This window comes from Chanos chanos, chromosome 3, assembly GCF_902362185.1.
Source record: "Chanos chanos chromosome 3, fChaCha1.1, whole genome shotgun sequence".
In the NCBI taxonomy this organism is placed as follows: Eukaryota; Metazoa; Chordata; class Actinopteri; order Gonorynchiformes; family Chanidae; genus Chanos; species Chanos chanos.
The window spans coordinates 34,255,558-34,278,748 of NC_044497.1; the positions used below are offsets into that span (position 1 = coordinate 34,255,558).

General features: G+C 39.3%; 2 protein-coding genes across 3 annotated transcripts; one reads left to right on the plus strand and one right to left on the minus strand.

The window, feature by feature from the left end:
• The first annotated feature begins 2,964 nt into the window (after window positions 1–2,964).
• Window positions 2,965–10,665, plus strand: LOC115807877 (peroxisome proliferator-activated receptor gamma). 2 transcript variants are annotated; one of them, XM_030769061.1, is made up of 7 exons: window positions 2,965–3,033; window positions 5,810–6,014; window positions 6,647–6,816; window positions 7,349–7,487; window positions 7,772–7,971; window positions 8,257–8,725; window positions 9,021–10,665. In XM_030769061.1, exons 2-7 carry the CDS (start codon window positions 5,810–5,812, stop codon window positions 9,266–9,268), a joined length of 1,431 nt encoding a protein of 476 aa, XP_030624921.1. In that variant the 5' UTR covers window positions 2,965–3,033; the 3' UTR covers window positions 9,269–10,665. The 2 variants fall into 2 exon arrangements, with proteins under 2 accessions (XP_030624921.1, XP_030624920.1); XM_030769060.1 differs by lacking the exon at window positions 2,965–3,033 and adding an exon at window positions 5,221–5,276.
• A 615-nt stretch (window positions 10,666–11,280) lies between these two features.
• Window positions 11,281–22,617, minus strand: raf1a (Raf-1 proto-oncogene, serine/threonine kinase a). The gene is made up of 18 exons (XM_030769059.1): window positions 22,520–22,617; window positions 20,189–20,418; window positions 19,807–19,919; window positions 19,426–19,528; window positions 19,147–19,304; window positions 18,827–18,919; window positions 17,430–17,583; window positions 16,980–17,039; window positions 16,765–16,789; window positions 16,423–16,532; window positions 15,544–15,661; window positions 15,320–15,404; window positions 14,711–14,887; window positions 13,946–13,992; window positions 13,567–13,685; window positions 13,283–13,414; window positions 12,441–12,575; window positions 11,281–12,177 (listed from the first exon to the last, which is right to left on the minus strand). The coding sequence occupies exons 2-18, from the start codon at window positions 20,408–20,410 to the stop codon at window positions 12,037–12,039; spliced, it is 1,992 nt and encodes a 663-aa protein (XP_030624919.1). The 5' UTR covers window positions 20,411–20,418; window positions 22,520–22,617; the 3' UTR covers window positions 11,281–12,036.
• Window positions 22,618–23,191: the final 574 nt, after the last annotated feature.

Consider the following 23,191-nt stretch of genomic DNA (forward strand, 5'->3'; position numbering starts at 1 on the left):
CAGTAAATGAGATTGACGAAATGATTTTATTTTCAGCCTAGAACATGTCTGGTTGATGTAGACTGAGGGGACCTGGTGTGAATATAGATTTTAAAAGGAACATGGCTGCCAGTGGGTATAGTATCTCTGTTGTTATCTTCAAAATTGAAACAAAGGTTTGATATGTATTGTTAATGAATACTGATATCTTCCCTTATTACAGGCAATAAAGCTTCATTTGCAATATATGTATTCTCTGTGTTGGAAATTCTGTCACTGATGTAGTACTTCATTTTCTTTGGAAATGTCTATCCAGTACTAAATATTATGCGAATCTACTGCATGGCATAGATTATCCAAATGCAGAATTATTACAGACAGAAACTGGTGGGAATAAGTAACAGCTCCACCACATATAGCATGTTAAGTCAGTATGTCATTTTAAAAGCATTCCTTTGGCATATTTGTAGAATTTATAAGAAAATATGTTAGTAATGTTGTAAATGGATATACTTACATTATCACATAGCCTCACAGAAAATTGCATTGCTAATGCTAGCCAGTTAAGGGTAGCACTGAGAAAAAGCCTTTCTCCCAGATTCTGAAAAAGGCTTATATGTAACTGTGCTAGTTGTTTGAGTCTTTGGCTCTCTTGGTACAATATCTGACCCCCAACTCCAAGGTCACTGTAATTTCATATGTGGTTAACCAGAAAGCATGTTGCCTTTACACTTCCCTGCTTGCATGAGGAGTGGTATTCTACCCATATTAACCCTTTCTGTCATTGTGTCATTGCGTCCCTGTTAGCTTTGGATGGCATTACCCCGTGTGTTCTGGCTTTAAATGTCTATAGTGCACTGCAGTAGTGACTGTGGCACCATTATCAGGCAATGAAATTCCAAGACTGACAAGATGGTTATGGTCTTCACTGCTTAAACTGTACAGTCAGTGTTTTAATGTCATAGTGTCTCTCATACAAAATTTAGGGGAACCCCAAGGATCACAGTCTCAAAATCAACAGACTTCTTCTGGGGCAGCTGTCAGTCCTTCAGACAAGAACCTGACTCCTGGACAGCCAACGCATCAGCCCCAATCTACAAGTCAGGGCCTGCCTCCAAGAGTTGGTCACCAGAACGCACCCCTGCCAGCCCAGTCTACCAAACCTGTGCCTCCTAGACGTCGCAGTTCAAAATTGCAGGCTCAGACCACGTCTGAGGATGTCTCTTCAGGAACTGGGCAGCCACGACCCACAGAGCAAGGCCAAATCCATCCTCAGTCCTCTCCTACCCCAAGCCAGATTCAGAATCCTGCTGTGAACCAAGCACCTACTGTAGAGCAGCCAACAGCTCAACATGTGCCTCAGTCCCATCCACAGCTGAAGTAAGAGTTTTCAGAGCTGTCGTTCTTACCTGGGCAGGAGCTGGCCAGTCTGCAATATGACATGGATGATTCTGTCCTGCTTTTGATATTTCCAAGTTTCCAGGCCATCTCCCTCACTGGCAGATCAGACCAACAGAAATGTCTATGTCAGTGATGAGCCGTAAAAAGCTTAATTTCCTGGTGAAGTAAGAGAGTGCTGATAGTATGGTGATGAAGAAAGATTTTTGACCTAGCTGGTCGCTTTAGTGCCCTCTTGTGTATTCTAATAGTGCTATATTCTATTAGAAGTAGCACACAGCTTGAGATGCACTTCAGTTAACACTTATTTGTGTTGATGTTTAGTGTGACCATGTGTGTATGTGTGTGTGTGTGTGTATATATATATATAAACTGTAGAAACTGCAGAATGTGGTAGAATGAAATATTGAAATATTGACTGCAGGAATGTGTCTCCTCACTTGCCATCTCCTCTCCATTTTCCAGTAAATCTCAGTCTCTTTTTGGAGACAACTCGTTTTTCCGAACAGCCAGCGAAGATGTGGTCAAAGCGGAGACGATCCGTAACCTGCGGAAGTCCTTTGCCAGTCTGTTCTCTGATTAGTCAAGGGACAGTGGACTTCAGACAAGACAATGGAAGAAATGTCACTTAACTTCTGACTTATAAAACTTTGTGTCAGTTATATGTGTCTTTGTTTAGTGAAGTTATGAATCTACCAATATGAAGAAATAGAGATCTGTATGTTTCCTGTGCATCAGAAGGTTTCAAACTTTCATGGTCAAAGGATCAAATTTCATGTTGCAATCTAAAGATTTACAGTCGCTCAAAACATATGGGTGGTGTCTATTGCTCTACACTTTCAGTGTGTGAAATGTCATGTATATCTTAAATATTACTGAATGTCGTGAAAAAGTCAGCATTACTGAATATTTACGCAAGATCTCATGCCACTAAACACTGTCTGGGTCTAAATGTTAATTATAAAACTTCATATCCTTTACTTCAGTCTAAGGTGTTGTGTCAATTAAAAGTCAATTCTATGCATCTACCAGACTGACAAAAAGTAACTAGCTCCGCAGTGCTGAGAATTAAGTAGGAAAAATGAGGTGAGTCTCTGATAAAAATGCATGTAAATGTTATTTATTGTATGTTGACGCGGCATAAATAAGACCACTGTCAACCTGTTGTAGTTCTTTAGTCTTCTTGTCTTACTAGTAAAAGGGGGGAAAAGGCTTTGCATCACAGTATCCACATATGTAATCAGCAACATACCTATCTTGGCGTGGAAGTAAAGACGATGGGCTTTGGACTTGGATTTGGCGTACAATCTTGAAAAACATATGCTGAAGACATTAAAACCTACCATTGTACAATACAGACTACTACTTGCCAGTATTATATAAAATAAGGACACTTGTTCTCAGGTGGATTAGGTCGGGGTTCAGAGTACTTTGATGAGAAGTTTGGAGAGTAGATTATTCAATCAAAATAGTGACTCGCAATACTGACTAAACTGTAGAAGGAGCAGCTATTCTCACGTTACAATTGCGCTATCAAACATTGTCAAGGCTCGGCTCATATTACGTAAAGAGTAGCAGGCAGGACAAGTCGCCAAGTGCGTGGTAAATGTCACTAATTCGTCTCCAGTTCTCACGAGGTATACGTCCATACGCAAGGTAAGCAGACGAAAAGTTTTCAGATTGATATCAGTAGATATTTTACCAGCGCTAAATGAATTGAGTTGATGAAACCTAATACCGCTTTAGATACTGTCATAATAGAATTGAATTTGTGAACAGGTTTACATCACTAGTCCTCTTACATACGAGCACCTTAATGTCTGATAAGACATATGTATGTGTGTTGTGACTAGTTATTAACCAGTAACAGTAAAACTACTGAGATTTGGTTGACGTGTTAGACAGACGTCCTGATTGTTTTTGAAGAAAAGGACTTGATGACACAGGAAGAAAATTCATTGTAACCTTTCCGCACGTTGGACCACACATTACATGATGTTTTCAGACTACAATTTAGACGTTTGGTTTACTTTATATTAAAACACGAGAGTCTTGACAACTAGTCCTTCATAATAAACAGCGATAAATCCCATATCTCATACTGAATGTCTTTCCTATTAATCACGTCAAAGATTATTGGCGTATTAAGTTAGCCTTGTAGATTTTTTCATGTATTAACCACAAGTTTTTGTGTCAAAAGTTGTGCTTTTTTAAATTAGTATGAACAACATCTATCATTATTTATGTGTGCAGTCAACAATATCATACTTTACATAAATATTGCTACTCTAACTTTGCCAACGACACTGCATCAGAAATTATATGTGATGGAATCATTCTTAATTCTTCTCAGTTTTTTTCCACGCCTGAATAAATTAAAAGACTTATAATCTCATCAAGAATTGTTGGACGTTGTTTCGTGGCGTTTTCAGAGAACTTTAACACATTTACAATGCTTCCTCATTTGTTACTCATCATTTTTCATGATTACGTAACTCCCACTCAAGCAGGTCAGGGTTGAACTTTTACTCTCCCTCTGCCTACATGCATTTTATTTTCTCATTTTATGTTCTCTGAAATAGTGGACGAATGATTTACAGAAAAGAAATCTTGCCTTACATTTGTCCCAGTTAACTTATATAGTCTTTTATCCAGGCAGCCAGATGATGTTTAACCGATTAAGAGTGTAAGACTACCAAACAAGTTTGATTACTGTCATGTAACAACAAGGTGAAATCCACTATGTACTTCAGTGGTTTTTCCAGCTTTATGTCATCATCAGGCTAATTAGTCATAGAAATAACTTTTCTCTATGCCTGTCTTACAACCTGTATGCACTATGCTTATGAATGAAGGGCCATTAGTGCACAACAACATCAATAAAACTCCATCTTTTGTTCAAAGTTCATTGAGCAAACACTAACATGCCTCTGAATGGCTTCTGGTGGAGAGAACAAGTCCAGACTATCTCTCTTCTGGAAACTGCCATTTGCAATTAGTAACTAGTTATATAAGCTACTACTCACTGTCTTATGGTTTAAGTTGCACTTGGGTCGTCTTTAGCATGAAATTAAGAGACAACTGTATATTAGACTGATATTCCTGTTTATATATATATATATATATATATATATATATATATATTTTTTTTTTTTTTTTTTTTGGTAGGCTACTATATATTTGTCAGGAGCTCCATGGCATTGTTCCCTAAACCTGTCCTTAAATAACCCTGGCTACTGCACATATTTACACTTTCCCCCTACCAGCCCAGCAAGTTCCTCTATGTAAAGACTTAATGATTAATTGACAGTATGAATAAGGTTTCCCAGAGTCTAAAAGTGAGCAAACCATGTGAGATGTGGGAGGATGGGTAGACTGTTGTTGTTTATACAGAGGGATGATAAATTGGTCACAGGATCAACCAAGATAGATTTGATGATGTGACATGTTCTTTTCACTTCACACTAAAGGAGAACTGTAATAAAGCTAAAAAAAAGAGTAAAACTATAGAGTATGCAGTTCCTTGAAAGAGGCCTGAGACAGATTGCTTTTGTTATTATTTTCAATATGGTCAGTCCTGTGTTAACATTTAGGGTCTTTACAGAAACAGGCATTATGGGAACAAAAGCTGTGAGTGTGACTTGGTTAATGTTTGAAAATCATGACCTTCAAGATCCACCAATCAGTTAAGATAAAGAAATTAAAAAAAAAAACCCTTGAGTGAGTTTTTGACCTTTACCTGCCCTGGCAGCTACATGTTGTTTGAAAAGCAAAATCTGGGTCAAGCTACACAAGAAAAAGAAAACAACAACTAATGCCATGAAATGAAATTCTCTTTATTGTCATCCCAGCCATATACACAGTACAGTGGGATGAAATTGCGTCTCCTCAGGACCTTGGTAAGTAGTCGCTGCACTCAGGGATACACCGCCATATTGATCGCTGTGGCGAATTTCATCCTCTGCATTTGACCCATCCATGAGCAGTGAGCACACACACACTAGGAGCAGTGATCAGTAAGCACACACACTATGAGAAGTGAGCACACACACACCAGGAGCAGTGGGCAGCCATGGTGCCTAGGGAGCAGTTGGGGGTTAGGTGCCTTGCTCAATGGAACTTCAGCCGTGTCTGTTGAGGGAGTGTTTGAGGGTTGAGGATTGTTGAACTTTTGTGCCATGTGTCATTTATATTTTAGAATGCACCAAGTTTGCATGAGAAGAAAAAGAGAAACGTTTCAGACTACAGGCTACTTTCTGTGAACATACACTTACATTGTACTTTAACCACTGTGTATGTCCCCAGATCAGTTGCTGCTGCTTCTGATGTTTCTAAATACTTTCCTTTTTGTTCCACTTAATAGACTAAATGCTCATATCAGATAAAAGCAAAAAGACATTATAAATGAGCTTTTATCCGATTTTTTTTGCAGATGGTTGATACTCAGAGTTCTGTTTGGCTGGGGAGTTTTGGCCTCCATCCTCAGTTTCTAGAAGAAGACACTTCACATTTATTTGATATGGATTCTCTGTCTTCACTGGAGTACTCCAGTCCCTACTACCTGGATTATGACAACACTCTAAGGTCCAGCCATGATGTGAACAATGACTGCAGCACTTCTGACGCAAACACATGTGGTACGTCAACACCAAACACAATCACAATCACAATAATCAGTAATGATACTCTTGCATTTACTAATGCTGCTGTTACTACAACCACCACTAGTACTACTACTACTACTACTGTTATCACTACCAGTAGTCAGTAGTCAGTATTACTATTACTGCAATAACTGTCTTGGCTAATACTCCTCTGCATCCTCCTTGCCCTACTACTACCACTATTACTGATAATATAAAAACAACAACAACAACAATAATAACAATAGTAGTAGTAGTAGTAGTAACAACAACAACAACAACAACAATAATAATAATAATAATAATAATAATAATAATAATAATAATAATTAGGAGGAGGAGGATGCAAAAGATGTTTTTGTAACATGATAGTATTTTAGATCATTTCCCAGTAAAGAGCATAAATGTAAATCACACAAGACACCAAAAATATTTTAATATAGTAAACAACACTTTCATCAACTTTCATCATTTCTCAGATGAAATGTGATTAAATCTATGGGATCACAGATGAAGTTCAATCCAAAGAGATAACATGGATGTGTTCTTGATGAACTTCAGTGGGCAGAGGGAGAGAAAAAAATTAGTTTTGAGATTCACTAATGGCTGTTTTGTCTCTTATTCAGATTCCATTGAAGGTGAACCTAAAAGCTCTCCTAAGAATTTAGAGAGCAGCGCTTCATATGTCAGACTACATGCTGATGTGTCCAGTGCACTGCTCAATGTGGAATGTCGGGTGTGTGGTGACAAAGCTTCTGGGTACCATTATGGTGTCCATGCCTGTGAAGGCTGCAAGGTAAACCGATAATAACAATTATTTAGTCTAGTAGTAGACATCTATTGACTTCTTCTGTGAGGTCAGTTGTGTTTTATGGTATAAGCATAACTTTTGAGAGGCCATTTTTCAACAAAGTCAGAATGCTTCAAAAAGAGACCAATGTGGGTATCACTTTACTTGACATAATACATAATCCTTCTTTATAATCCTGTTCAAGATTTTTGTATTGCATAATTAGCTGTATTTTTCTCTGTGCCTAGAATGGTTCAAAATGGATGATTGCCAGATTCATTATGACTGGATAGTAAAATATTATAAGGAGTCATACCGGCTGAAGTATTATCCAATTGAATGCCTCATTTTAAGTTCAATGATAAATTATAACCTGACCATAAATAGCATGCACACGACTGGATAAGGTTGTTACAGATGTAATTTCATTCCTCCCCTCTCCCCCCATCATGTTTTAATCACATAAAATTAAGCTGTGAAGTCAAGTACAGAGTTAAAAAACACTCCTCAGATTTGAATTTTGTGTCTTTACTTGCAGGGTTTCTTCCGCAGAACTATCAAATTAAAGCTGGTATATGACCACTGCGATTTGAACTGTCGCATTCACAAGAAAAATCGAAACAAGTGTCAGCACTGTCGTTTTCAGAAGTGTCTCGCTGTCGGCATGTCTCAGGAGGGTGAGTACAATTCTGTTCATTTTTCTTCTTCCAGTGCTATTAGCTGCATTCAGTAGGCCTACACTCCTGAAATATCATAGCTAATTCTGCTTAATAAGCTTATCATTGAATGAGCGATTATTGGGCTCTCTTCAGGTTACAACTGAAGCTTTACTGATGGGCAGATTGACTTAAAAAAAATAGGTCAATTTGATCCCAAAGTAAATACTCTTACTTGTGAAGTGCATTTGATGGACTTGACCAAAATTAAAATAAACAAGTTCAGCACATGTGTGTACCAATAGCCATTCGTTATGGTCGGACACCCCAGGTGGAAAAGGAGAAGCTTCTAGCAGAGGTGTCAATTGAGTTGGATCAAACGAACCCACAGAAAAATGAGCTGAGATGTCTTGCCAAGCACTTGCATGAGTCCTACCTCAAACATGTCCCAGTCACCAAAGCCAAAGCCAGGGCTATTCTTACCGGAAGGAATCGCAATCATTCAGTAAGTTCAGTTTTATGAAATGAAGTCAGGTGTTACGCTGCTTTTGAACACGGTCAGTTCATTTGTTTGTTTTGGTTTGATGTCACCGGAAATAGATAGTATGTAATGTTAGCAAAGAGGAACATGGCATTTTGAGCTTTTTGTACATCGGTTATATATCTAAGGTTGAAATAGGCCTACATCGGTTTACACTTTGCAATTAGTCACCCAACACTGTAATCAGCTGAGTTACTGAATCTGTGAGTGTGCTGTTGGCCATAATGTGTGTTATTTCTCTCTTATCAGCCCTTTGTGATCCATGATATGAAGTCTTTGATGGCTGGGGAGCAAGTTCTAAACAGGAGGTCCCTCCCTACACAGAGAGCTGAGGCAATGTCCAGCCAGGAGCACTTTGGAGTTGAACTCTGCTTCTTCCGTGGCGTTCAGGTTCGTTCGGCTGAATGCGTCAGAGAGATCACAGAGTTTGCCAAGAGTATCCCAGGTTTCGTGGATCTGGACCTGAATGATCAGGTGACCCTGCTGAAGCACAGCGTGATGGAGGTGATGCTGATCTTGTCAATGCCACTCATGAACAAAGATGGCGCTCTGCTCGCCCATGGACAGCTTTTCATGACCAGAGAGTTTTTGAAAAGTCTTCGTAAACCATTCTGTGAAATGCTAGAGCCAAAGTTTGAGTTCTCCTTGAAGTTTAACACGCTGGATCTGGACGACAGTGACCTGGCCCTTTTCATCGCCGTGATCATCCTCAGTGGAGGTGATAAAGAAAGAAATAGTAGTTATATATATATATACCTAATGAATCTAACCAAAATACTGTGTGGTATATTGCTATCTGATGATTTTCATTCTTTATCATATTGAGGAGAATGTCTTGGGGGATGGAGTACTTGAAAATATCTAACCTAGATCACATTTTCATAGAGTTGAATTGTAAATTATGATGAAAATAATGAAATATAATAAAAAATTAAAAATTATAACTGATAACCTCTCATCCCAACCTCCCCGTTCCACCTATCCTGATCCTGGCGTAATGCGTTGCATTGCAGATCGTCCAGGCCTTGTGAACGTGAAGCCCATTGAAGACCTCCAGGATACAGTACTTCAGGCCCTGCAGCTCCAGCTAAAGACTTCTCACCCTGACTCCCCACATCTGTTTGCCAAGCTGCTACAGAAGGTGACTGATATCCGGCCCCTGGTGGCAGAGCATGTCCGTGCCATCCATTTGCTGAAGAAGTCAGAACTGGACATGTGCCTCCACCCTCTCCTACAGGAGATCATGAGGGATTTGTACTAAATTACTCCATCCAAAGCCACATCCACCCTTCCTTCCAAGAGGTGGATCCAAAAATGGATCTGTAAAAAGACCAGGGTTCTTCCTTTTGTCTGAAAATGGACTCAGGTGCTTTGCATAATAATTTTTATCGGTGCTTTAACATTACTAATCTTTTGTTTCTTTGATGATCATATATTTATTTCAAGCGCAGAATGTCTTAACTGAACACATTAACATGACATCAAAGAGTCTCTTTACACTGTAGGATTTCCACTGACCAATTTATCCTGACTCTGTATATCTGTAGATAGTCAGCATTGGCTATCTGCGAGACATGAGGACAATCTGTCTGAATACAGCAACACTTACTGGTCTTCACCAATTGTCATAGTGTCAAACTGAGTCAAAGCAATTGTGCCAGAGCAGCTCTAATCCACAAGATGGCGCCCTGTCCTTTATGGAGGAAGTATAAATGACAAGCAATGACCATACAAGAGTTGAACATACAGCATGCCTTAAAGCAGATGTTATTTGCCAAAATCGTTTACAAACACTTTATTAACCATAATCGTCGCCTGATCAATTACTCCTGAATGTATATTTCTTAACTGTGGATTCATGTTGAGAGACTGCATATGGTCTAATATTTAGGTTGTTCTTAACCTTAAATGTGACTATTTAAAAAAAAAAAAAATTAGGAATTCATTCAGAAAGTTAAATGCTTTATTTTGTTTCTGGTGGTTATATGCTCAGGTAATGCCATGCTTTTTTTTTTTTTTTTTGCCTTTTTTCAAAAAAAAATATTGATAAGAATGCATACTGCGCAAAAAATGTTGTTGCAGGTGATACTTTACCATAGTGAGTGATGAGTTAAGAGATGATGGGGAAGGACAGGATTAGATTTTGAATTTGATCAGTTTGCCCTCAAAACAGTCCTTATCCAATTAAAATCCCAATGGGCTGCCATGGTGAGACACGGAGCCCTGTATCTGATCATGCTTTGTTATGCTGCTGGTTATTTTGAGCATGTTTAGTCAACAGGCAGTAGCACTACGCAGGAGCAGCACTCAGGAATAGAAACACGAAGCGCATATAGAAAATAACGCTGAAATAGAAACCCTAAATCAGCAGATAACTGTAGTCTGGTGTTTCACAGCAGATGTCAAACAGCTAATTCTCCTCCTGTCATCCCATTTTCCAACTCGATTTGGTGACAGTGAGAGAAATCCCACTGAGGATTCTTTGATTGCCTAAACAGTCTAGTCTCTATTCCCAGACTCTTAAGTTTCCCATCTGTGGTTCATCTGATTGCTGTCATTGTCAACATACTAAACTAATTACATGACAAGCACTTGGTTAATTTATTATCTTTTTGTACACTAACTGTCCGTATTATTAAATTTGCACAAGTGAAGGGGCTTTCGAAAACTGAGTGTGCTGCACATTTTTCATGTGAAAGAAAACAGATTGAGGAGACATTTTCCTTTTTTTTCTTCTCTGTTTTTCCATGAAAACTGGCAACTAAGAGGACTAGTTTATGAATGCCACACCAGTATGTCTGGTCACTGTGGAGTTGCACCACATTGACACGGCAACAGCAAACATTACACACATATTCAAAGTCTTGCACATTGACGAGAGCTGTCTTAGACCCAACACAGTGAAATGCATCAGCCTAACTAGTGTACATCAGAAATGTTACTGGTTTCTGGCTTTAAAAACAAAGAAAACTTTCCTCAGTCACTTTACAAAGCCAACCAACTGGCTTTGGTTTAAAGTCCAGATTCTCTAAAACCTCTATCTTGGGCAAGTTCAGCAGCATGACCGGTGACTAATCCTTACCAAAACACCAACTGATTGCTTGTTTCTTATTTTCCATGTTTTAACACTTTACACACTCTCATTTTATAACTCTGGTGAGAAAACGATTACAGATTTTGTAAAGAAGAATTACAGAATGACAGTGACGGCGACGGTGTGGGCATTCGTTTGGACATCACACACTGTTTTGTGAATGTGACCGTGTCGAGGAAGGGCATATTTCAGTAAAAAAAAAAAAAGCTGTAAGAGTAAAATTTAATGTGCCATAAAGATAAAGAGATAAAGATGTTTAACTTAATTTTATTAAAATAACCATGATTGATAAACAATATGTACTCAGAGTTTGCAATAAAACCTTCAAAGAGGATGTAGAGAACTGTAAAGTACATTTAAATCAACAGGCACAACTTGACTTCAGATCAAAACCATTAAAAGGCTGCTGAATTACTACTTAATGCTCACTTGCTTTGTGGATATCGCTGATATCACCGTTATTTTTTAAAGTCTTAATGTGAATACTGGTGGCAGAAATGAAGTATGAGAAAGCTTGGGAATAGATTGACCATCCATAAATCTGTGCTCTTAGTGCAGGCAAAACATATTTGCTTTAAACCGATGTTGCGCTTAAACAAAATAATGGCAAAAAAGTCTCATAGAGTACTTATGCAGGCAGGCCAGAGGTTCAGAGGTTTAAGCAAGAAACGGTTTTTGGTAGGATGCCCAACAAAAAAAATGTATATATATATCTCTGTTCCATCTTAGATCAAGACAGATGAGTGTGCACTTCATGTCGCAAAAAACGCGACCAACTTCTCTCCAGAGGAGTTCCCTTCATCATTGATCTTCAGGTACAGTTCCGCACGCAGGCATAAAAGAAAAAACTCGTAGTTCCTCTCTGTCCATTGTGTTCTCTCTCTCTCTCTCTCTCTCTGCTGCGGGTCGCTGGCATTGCTGTGAGGTAAAAGCAGTTAAAAAACAGGAAGCTTAACGGAGGTCAGAGTGCAGGAGTTGATGTCCTCGGTGTGGGATGCTCGGTGCAGGGAGGGTTCCGAGGCACTGCGGTTGATTTTTGGGAGAGAGTGCTGCAGTAACTCTATGGATGATAAGATCTAGTGCCCCAGAAAATAAGAAGCAGAGACAGAGAACATACAAAAAGGATTAAACTTCTTTACAGTTTGCAAACCTAATTATAAGGGTTCAGAACTTAAGTAATCTCATGTAGCAATAGACTAGCATCAGCAAACACACAATAAATTCGTCTCAATTATTATTCATTAATATATTGGCAAACCTTAAACTTCCAGAAAAAAGAATAAATTTCATGAAAACAGAGGAGAAAACAAAAATGTAAAAGAGAAAAAGATGAGTTTACCTGTGGAAACAGGGGTCTCTCTTCCTTGGCTTTTTTGATGCAGTCTGCCACCAATCTTTTCATGGCTTTGGGACAGCTCTTATAGAGCTTACTAAGGTCTGGAGAGAGGTAACCCCGACCCACCATGAAGATAATCTGACAGAGAGAGAGAGAGAGAGAGAGAGCTTGAGAGACGGTGACAAAGATGAGGCAGAGTGACAAAGAGCCTCTCCATCTAATCTAAGCACATACTGGCCAAACACAGGGGTAAAAGCAGGTCTTCTCCTCACCTTCTAATGAAACAGAAATCTGGAGTTAAGCAACCCACGTTTGAGCGCAAGAAAAAGAATGCAGGGAGGAGGCCACACTGATGCCAACGGATCGAAAAACAAACAAACAGACACTTTGTGCAGTGGGCCAGCCTTGTGGTGGGGGGACACGTGGCATATTGGATTACAGGCCTAAATTTAGCCCCGAAGTTCTAGAGTAAATGCTATAGAGAACCAGCACCATGCCAAGCCACAATACATGATCAAACTATCAGCAAAGTGCTTTTCACAAAGGTTTTATTTCTGTTATTATTACTTATCACTATATATGACTGTTGATTCTCTGCTAAATGCAATGAAACAGGCAGTCAACAATAAAGCCTTATAACTGAATACAAGTAGAATATAAGTACAACTTAAGATAAGTAATACTACAAAAGATTATTTTATAACCTTCAAAGACAATCATTCATTATTACTTAGTACATATAAATGTATTAAAATGATCAATATTGGTATGTCAGGGAAAGAAAAGTCTTTGACGTCATGCTATTTCTAACCTTCTCAGTCTTTTTAAAGTGCTTGGCCACATACCTGATCTCTGTTGGCGATTTGTGAGTACGGGAGCTCCCCCGTCATTAGCTCATACAGCACAATGCCATAAGAATATACATCTGACTGGAAACTGTACGGGTTGTTGTCCTGCATCCGAATTACCTCAGGTGCCTGGGAGCAGAGACAGAGAAATTTGAGACTGGTCTACCAAAGCTTTTAGCACATGAGTTTTCAGCTTAGGCAAACAAAGTAAGGCCGTAACTGAGTGGTCAATGTTTCTAAGAGTATGGAGTACTGAGGCCGACCTTTGACATCTTACTGACCATCCATAATATAGATCCAGATGGCTGTTCGACCTGATGTGATCCGCTCCATCTGGCCTTCACTGTGGCCAGGCCAAAATCACCAATCTTCACTGTCAGGCCTTCGTGTAGGAAGATGTCTGTGCTTGTATTAAGGAGGCACAATATGTGTTGAAACACTTCAAAAGCTCATTGTATCCAAATTACAATACGAAAGGAGAAAAAATCTTAATCGAAACAAAATTCACAGTTAAAGATGCACCTTATAAGTGTGTGAGCTCATAAGATCATGTGCTTTCTTTGTCAGAGGGCAGAGTTTGGTACTAAAACCACTCTGACATGAATGAGGAGTTGTTAGTAAAGTAATGAGCAGTAAATGACAGGCCCAGAGAAAGGATACTGTTTGATTTCAGATCACGGTGGATGATATTCTTTGCATGTAGATAGCTGTGGGAGACAATGAAACACAAATCAATGCTGAATACGGTCAGTATAACATAACACAATGTTTCACAATGATCAAGTCATGGAATGCAACAGCTGGAGTCTATAAATGAATGTCTGCCTTGTTGACATATGGGCTCTTTTTAACAATTGACCCCTTGAAATGAAAAAGACAGTGATTTGTGTTCACGGCAGTTCATGGGCTAACTGAGTGAAAACAGCTTTCCATACTGTCTCGAAGACTGATGGTAAAAGATGCTACTTCATCATGTCTCCTATGTGAATGCATAAATGAGAAGAGCAGAAACAAGATATTAAATAATTCAAAAACCCTCTATCGGTTGATAAGCATTTGTCTCTGACAATTATAAAACTGCTTATTTGGAAATTCACTGTTGATGCAGTAACAGCCATAAAAGGCCCAGGAAATCGATGTTGTTCTGACAGCATCACAGGCTCTGATAAGAAGGAAAAAGAAGGGGAATGCTGACGCAGAATGCAAAACCAAAGAAACTATACGAGCTCAAAAACATCAACAAATGCTGAGACAAAGCTTATTATGAGCCCACATCTCAAAAAGGTTTAAGGCACCCAATTTTCCCTCCTTGCTTTAAGGGAGGAAGCGGTAAAATTGAGTACAGAGGTTTCTACTGATTCTTATTGACTCTTAATCTCAGGTTCCACAGCCCTCTTTGTCCACTGGCTGTCAGCTGAAACTCACTCCATGCCCTGTGCCGTCTGCCGGGCAATGTCAATCAGCTGAAACATCTGGAAATTGGTCTCTTGGACATGGAGGTGTTTGTACAGACTGCTTCCCTCACACCACTGCGTCACGATGGCCAGGTTGTCTTTCGTCATATAACCCATAAACAACAGGATGTTGACATGTCTGGTTTTCCTGTGGCCAGAAAGAGCAAAGTAGAGAAGAGATGGTGAGATATGCATCAGAACGAAAATTCATTGAATCAACATGCAACATGAAAATAATAGCTGTTTCTACTCTGTGTGAATCAGATTAATACGTTTCCGCAAAAATACTGATCAGATTATACATTAACCATCTCGTGCAGAAGTGTATGAATAGAGCAACTGCAAAGTTTGGTAGATTGAGACACTGTGTTTTGATAGTATACAGTAATAAAACAAAGAGAACATGAATAATCCAAAGGCAATCACACATAAGGTGACTCATACATACAAACGTTGCAAGCTAATCGATAGGTTCAATAAACAGGTGTTGGGGCAGTGAGTTAAAAGTACTTTCATTCGGGTGCCTCCATGGTTAGAACAATGTGCACTCGACAGCAGAGCAGAGATGTGAATCTCTCACCTCAGGACTGCTACTTCATTGCGGAAGGCTTGAAACTGTTCTGGGGTAGGATCAGTGACTTTTAAAATCTTGATGGCAACATCACCTGTAGCAGAAATTATTTATGATGGGCCAAACTGAATGGTTCCATAGCAGAAAAAAAAACCCACTCGGAAGCAAATCATAGGAGATAAGAGTGTGCGACATGAAAAAAATGCTGTGGTTAAAAGTGGCAGAGAACTTACCATGCCATTTTCCTTTGTAGACAGTCCCAAATGAACCGGAACCAATCCGTGACAGCAGCATGACCTCATTAGCTTCGATCTCCCAGTAATAGCTGGAGTCTCTTTTATCTCTTGGACGCTAAAAGACAACAGCTTATGTCAAAGCAGTTTCTCAGAGTCACCTTGGTTGTTATTTGTTGGTATCTTGACAATGTTCCTAATGATCATGACCGGTTGTGCACATTTTTTCACACGAGTAGCTCCCTAACTCATTAGTTTATGTTCAGCTGTTTCACCAATCATTCGCACAAAACTGAATTTTTCTTTTTCTCTTTGCCTTTATTCAGTCAAGCCCTGTGACTTGCTACCATGGAAAATAAATGATTTTTTTGGCACACTGTAGCTTTAGATTATGGTGCCACAGACCTGCTTTGTTAATAATATGATGGTAAAGCTGTTTTGTTGTTTATTTTTCATAGTATCACAACTATAAACACTGCTTCATCTCCCACGTGCTTCTCATGCAATTTTGTAGTCCCCCTGTTCACTGGCACTGTTTCTACCTGTAGTTCGTTTTTTTTTACTTCCTTCAATTATTCTTGCACTTTTATCTGGTCTTACACTGAGCTATCACCACAGTCAGCTCTGAGATGGCTACATGGTGTGCTGCATTTTGCTTTACTTGTAAGTCGCTTTAGATACAAGCATCTGCTAATTTACATGTAAATGTAAATATAATGACCTCTGGAAGTTCTGTTAACCAAATCAATATTGCTGCAGGAGCATATTAGATGATTAAGGGAGAGGGGTAAAAGTCAGGGCTTACTGAGGGGTTCTGGATGGCCCTCAGTATCGGTGGACAGTCACAGATACTGACAATGACAATTTGAATGAGCTTACGATTTTGTTTTTCTCCTGTGTGCTGAAGGAAGGAACTCTCTCTCGTTGAGCAGGTGCAGGAGTTTTGGACTGGTTCCAGCCTGTGGGGCTCTGGCTTGGTGAACTACCTGCTACAGAGGGAGAATGGATTTATGGGTATCTGAGTGGAATACTCTATGCCGAAGAAGACAGATATTACAAGAAAATTTTACATTTGTAATTTAAATGACACTCTGATGAGCCATAACACAATGCAATCATATGCATGATTCACTGATTAATCAAAAGAACATGAGGGAAAAAACAAAGTCCTATTCATCTGTTGAAATAGTTTCAGTAAGGCTGCATTTCATTTTTCCTTACCTGAGCCATGACCTCGCATAGCATCCTAAACCAAAAGAAAAGACAAAAAAACTATTCACGTTCAGAACTTGCTCTTTCATCATTTCCTTGATACAATCCTGAGGATGTATAATTTAAAAGCATGCTATGGCTCTAACAGCTATCCATATGTTGACCCCCGACACTCTGACCCCCAAGGATTCAGTTAAAGTGTTGGAGAGGTGAACAATACCTACTCTTCTCTTCAGGCAAAACCGCCGACACCAGGAGCTAGAGGGGGCATTCAGGCAATCTATCTACTTCCCACCAACGCACAACAACAAGAGAGAGGAAAAAAAGACAAGAGACGACGAGGAGGGAAAGGGGATGAAGAGAATATGGAGGAGTGCAAAGCTCTATCTGACGTCCAATTATGAAAATCACAATTACAGTCTTATTTAGAGTAGCACAGTTTTGGAAAATATTAGTATCAGATAGAAGTGTCATAACAGGGAAAGAACAACGTGAAAAGTTGAGGGGTGTATAGATATAGAGGGAGAGAGAGAGAGAGAGAGAGAGAGAGAAAATAGGACAAAATGCTTAGCATTCCTGCCCTGCTTCTTGCAGCGACTATTTTAAGATCACTCTTTAAGGACACCTAAAACGCCAGGCAGTCAGAAGAAGGCCTCAGAGGGTTGTTATGTTACCTCAATGACACTGCTGTCCACGGGCAAAGTAGTGCTGACCATGTGGACGTTAGGGGTAGATGTGGACCTTTGTCTGTGGGACAGGGCAGAACCTGATGGTGGGTAGGCTGTAGCATAGTGGAAGGCATGAGGAGTTGAATGTCTGTGTAGAGAGCTGCAAGTTAAATGAAATAAGCGTCTCAGATGCATGAACAGAGAATACAACATGTCACTTCATTACCAGCATCTGTGACAGGGTACACAGTCTCTGGCTGAGAAACATTTTGACAGAAAAGTGAGTACACTTTATCAAGCACTCTTTGGCAAATATACTTGAAAAATGAAATGAGTCACCATGGTCACTATTTCAGATTCAGCTTTTATACAGTTCAGATTTTTATAATTGGTAGGTTAAATAAAAATAATGACTGTTCCAGTCTACAGCCATAGTTGTCTAATCCTTGATTAGAACAGGGCTTTTGTATTTAAATCCTCAATAACAACATGAGGACTGATGTTGTTCTTTCATTATTCGATGTCTTCACTGGTCATTTTAGGTTGCTAACAGCCTCTTGGTTACTCTTGGATCAGACCCAAAGAATTCCACATAATGACAATACACAACACCCAGAAAAATGAATACTTTCATTCTACAACAGCACATTTCAGAAGTTTCCAAATCGCATTGGAGAAACTTAGAAAAAAGATTCTCTCTGAAAACAAAACAGCAGCCAAATCTATACTTTGCAACTGTAACAGCTGAAAGAACAACAAACTCTTTTCAAGCTCTTGTGTCCCAGCCTCCACATGGAATGGCTTGCTTTCATAAAACCTAGGACGTAATCAAACAGAGATTAATTTCTGTTTCAGGCCAGGGCTAAGACGCTTTACTGCTCTCAAAGCTACATCAGCTGAGCTGTCACTATGGTGACCTATGAGCTCTCTTTCTGGATCACTCAGTTGCCTAAGTAACCTCTATATCATACATTCTATTAGATTAAACTAATCTCTGCTCGGTGTGTCACCTCCTCATATGAGTTCACTTAACTGGATATAATACAGCAAACTGATGGTTTTCCAAAAACTTATCACAAGTCCTGTATAACACAGCCAGTCACCGGTCATAGACGTCCGAACATTTTGTCATGTACAAATCAACCAGAGTAAGCAGTCTGTTTCAGTCCATTTCAACAGAGATTTTCTGTTATGAGCATTCTTAATCTCCGCCAACACTATCACATCTCGGTCAAGTACATCAAGCTGCGTGTGTGCTAAAACAAACCTGTTCAGCACCCTGTTGTAAATATTCACCTTGGCATTCAGTGAGCTCTTTATAAATGGACAGAGAGGGATAAAAGTGTTAGGGAGTCATTCTCTCTGGTGTGTTATTGTTTATTAAAAAGATAGTGTGACCGCACCTGCTAGGGAGTCTGGAGAGGGATTCTCTCACACGGCGTGACGTAAGGGGAGGGAGAGATGGACCCCCACTTTCACCTGGAGTCGGAAACAACCTGGAACAAAACATTCAGGGTCCATCTGTGACATGTATGTTTTTTATCAAAACTACTAGCTTTGTAGGCTAGGGAATGACATATTGAAACTGCTGAAAAGCTTTCTTGTATCTGGACCCAAGAATGACATAAACACCCATTTAAATTTTGCCTGAAATTGAGAAAACACTCGAACAGCCAAAGCTTTGATTACCTGTTTAATATTCAGAGCATTAGACATAACTCACAGAAGCTGTCTGATGTTACTCCAGTCCACACACATTGTTGGAACTTTGGTGCTGCAATGTTCATGGAATTTGTAGCCACATGTTTGACAACGGAAACCATTTAAAAGGAACTTCTGGCAAATGTCACAGTAAGCCAATTTCAAAAAAGTTTTTCGAACCTAAAAATGCAAAAGTAGAGAAGAGAAGACAGTCTTTAATGTTCAAGAAAAGCTACCACTCAAAGAAGTCTGTGCTAAAAATGAGCATCCTACTTAATGAAGCCTCTGCTGGTACACTCACAAAATTATGTGTAGTTAACGGTACATGGTCTAAAACCTCAACCAGCAGTTCCTCCCCAATAAGTGAGGTAGAGTCAGTATTCCAATCCATTTTGGACTTCTTACTGCAAAACAAAACAAAACACACACACACACACACACACTTAGCCAAAGAACAATAACAGCCTGCAAGGAAACAGAACAATCCGCAGCAGTCAATAAAGCTCTCTAAAACCTGGCATAAAAAGCCATACGTAAGAAATCATAAGTGACCCAGAATGACCCAAACAAAACGAAATACAAGAGGTTAACAGTAAAGCATTCGACTAAAAGACTCACGTCAGCATCCAACAATTCAACAACAATCAAACAACAATTTTTTATTCTGTCATGTGGCACTGACCTCCTCTGGCCTGGATGGAGCTTGTACACAGCACAGCACTCAGGCTGAAGACCTCGCACCTTAAGGGCTTTGATCAAGCAGGCATGCAGAGTCATACCAGGCCGCACATTAACCTAGGCACAAATGGAAAACAGACTGATGAAGACACAGGGCTATGGAAAAGCAGAACAATGACAATATGAACAGAAAACTTCATTCTAATCCACAGAAACATTTAGCCTGTGTCCTCATAAACAAACTTAGCCAGCAACATAAATGACTACAACACAGATATTAATTTATACGTAGGCTGGATTTAACTGTTTTGTCAAGAAAATCAGCAAATTTGGTATGTGTTTCATAATTGTGTCACAGACATATAACTCAAAATTTGTAAACTCACCACTGTTCGCTGCTGGTTGGGGAGGAAGACTCGTATTGTGCTGCTGGTCTTGGAGGAATCTGAGATTTTGCTGTCATCAGAGGAACGCCTCTGGTATGGAAATCCTTGGACCATTGTGGGAGAAATACATGGACTCTCAAACACAGAGTCTTTCATTCCAAACCCATTACTGAGGGTCTTCCAAGCTCCTTGAAGATGCTCCATCAGAACAACCAACAGCATCTAATGGTCTGTTGATTTGAAAGCATAAAAGTGACATTTTAGTGAGCTGATGAATCAAATAACATTAAAACATACAGTATTGTGAGGAAATTTGAACCAAAATTTCAACTGAGATGATTTTAGAGAAGTAACTGTGACATTAAAAGAGGAGGAAGAAATCTATAAATGCAAAAGAGGAAATGCTTCGACAACGTTATGCATTCGTGCATTAAAATGATATGACAGCATGGACAGACAGAAACTATGTCTGAGCTATCATTTCCAAGTTCCATAAAAGCTGATTTAAGTACTTCAATGACACAGCAAAAATATGATGGTACCTTAATGTTTTTGTCTAAAAGTAGTAAGCCTGGGGTATTTCTGGTGCTGTAAACCAACAAGTCAAACACATAAATGAGCTGCAAACTGAGCAATGATTTGGAGATACTTGTCAGCAGCTGAAACTGGAGAGCTTGTTTGAATAGAAGATGGAAAAAATGCAGGCAAAACCAACAGGAAAGTATGCTGCAATATACAACAGATCTGTAACTAAAACAGAAACTGACTATTGAGTAATATTAATGACCTGAAGTGAGAGGCAAAATCTGCTCTGTAGGGTCTGGAAAGTGGTCTGGTTAGTATTTTTGAAAAGCCAAGTGAGTGATTTGATTAAAAAGAAATATATTTTTTTTTAGCAAGACTTAAATTAAAAGACTGATGTTTGACAGTAACAACCTGCCAACTTGACATGGCTTGTGCAATTATGGCAGAAAGGATGTGCAGAAATTGCACCATGCTATTGTACTAAACTGGTTAACAGAGCAAAAGGACTCACCACCACAACAACAATAAAAGGCGATCTCAGAAATACCCATTATGGGAGTGCTGATACCACACAGCCACTTCAGTTCCACATTCCTATTTATTCTTAATTAACTGCATTTTATTTTCATGAAACGACTGCTCTGTGGGACACAGGTTGTGTTACCTGAAAATAGTTTTTAGAAGACCATGGTAACACACTTCAGGACCCTGTGACTTGTAATGGAAGAACTATCCCATGACTTCATTAGTTACAAGAAGCACTGGCACACGACGTACATTAAGTAGGTTAACCGTGTTCAGACCAAAAAAAACGGCAGTAGAATTCTTTCCCTAGAGTATGTCGCCCAAATGAGGCTGTTCCTTAGACAATCTTTGGTGAACACCTTGGTACACTTTAATGCTCCAACTTCAGCTCAAAACTGTTCATTTCCTGTAGCCTGACAAAGTTAGCACTAGTCTTTGTTCTAAAGCATATTCAACAAGGGCATGGTCAATTTTTTTCCTGGCCTACGTCTGACAGTGTGACCTTCTGTCAAAAATAATACACGCACTTTGATGCGACGTAGGACAAAGTCTGCGCTGATTAACGCACATAGAACGCCCATGAAGGAACCCAACGGCTTGTCAAATACTATACAAAACACTTCGATTACAACAAAGAGTTTTTTTTTTTTAAATCAACTTTTAAATCCGATGTGTTATCACCAACGCACACTTCTAGGATTGTGTGTTTAAAATGTTAAGCTGAAACAAATTATGTTTTCAATAAATGTTTGCATCTTTCAGGCGCTTTCAATCATAAAGAAAAAAAATCATTAACCTTTGCAGCCAACAACAGCGCTTTTAAATCCTAGCTCAAGATAATAAACAAAGTGCATAATGGCTTAAATCCCACTGTGCGACTTGGTTTTCAGGGAAACAAAAACTTTCGTTGCTTTTTAACGAATATCTAGGAAAAGGATTTCCCCATTATAATAAAGCCACATTAACTATAGTATACATATCAAAGTCGCATATCTTTCCATGTTGTTTAATTTTGCTTTTTAAAATGTTAGAGCATGTGATTTCACAAAAAGTCTGCTAATTCGAATTCTGACGGGGCTATGAGGCCCTTTTCCGTGGGATCCAAACTCTAGCAACCCAAAAACTGCAACCATAACACAGTAAAACCTAGCTTACATTTGACCAACTCAGACAACAAATGTGATGAAGTTCGAGTGTTTGTAAACATAAAGCTGTCAAGCGCAAAGAGCACGATCATAAAAGCGACACGTAATGCGTGCCTGCTGTCCATCAGAAACTTACCAAGGAAAGTTTGAAAAGTTCAGCTCCGCCATAACTTGAAGAAAAAGCGGAGATCCGATGACATCATCATATTTGTCAATTCAAAATGCGGAGAAAGAGTAGCGGGGCTGTTTCTGAGGCTGGTCGCCAAAAAATATTACGCTCACGTAAACCTATTTCGTCGAATTAAGATGTAATCAACTTCTCTTCAGGTATGCCCTTAACAAACAGACAACAATCCGACGTGTCATCCACCAGCCCTTCATAAACGTTGGCCCTTCGTGCATTGATCACGTTGATCAAAAGTGAAAAAAACCCTGAACCTTAACGCCTTCAAATGTCACGTGAATTCCACTGGAAAATGACGGAAATTTAACCTCTCGGTGTTTCACAAACTAACGGAAAGCAGAAATGTGTATTAAGCTTACGTGTTGGCCTGCAAATGTTTATCATTCGAGACGGACAGAACAGAAGGTGAGAGTGGGGGTCTAGTTAATGGCGTGCGCCTGACCGACGCCACTGATTGAAACTGGATCCTGTAGTCATTACGAGTGGGAATTTTTCCTTGCTTTACATCAGGAGAAAAGGAGCTTCACTCTGACATCTCCTCAGAGTACCCATCACTAAATGTCGCCCTTAATCTATAACTCGTTAAATTATTGCCTGCTTTAAGAAATGTTGGTTTTACACAAA

Excerpts from the sequence above, each read along its gene's own strand:
- raf1a (XM_030769059.1), bottom strand. The coding sequence starts at position 20,410 with ATGCTGTTGGTTGTTCTGATGGAGCATCTTCAAGGAGCTTGGAAGACC. Across the intron at positions 19,305-19,425 it reads CGTTAACTACACATAATTTT|GTTCGAAAAACTTTTTTGAA; the intron begins GTGAGTGTACCA and ends TTGCATTTTTAG. Across the intron at positions 13,415-13,566 it reads CTGGATCTATATTATGGATG|GCACCTGAGGTAATTCGGAT; the intron begins GTCAGTAAGATG and ends CTCTGCTCCCAG.
- LOC115807877 (XM_030769060.1), top strand. The coding sequence starts at position 5,250 with ATGAAATTGCGTCTCCTCAGGACCTTG. Across the intron at positions 7,972-8,256 it reads GAAGGAATCGCAATCATTCA|CCCTTTGTGATCCATGATAT; the intron begins GTAAGTTCAGTT and ends CTCTCTTATCAG. Across the intron at positions 8,726-9,020 it reads CGTGATCATCCTCAGTGGAG|ATCGTCCAGGCCTTGTGAAC; the intron begins GTGATAAAGAAA and ends GTTGCATTGCAG.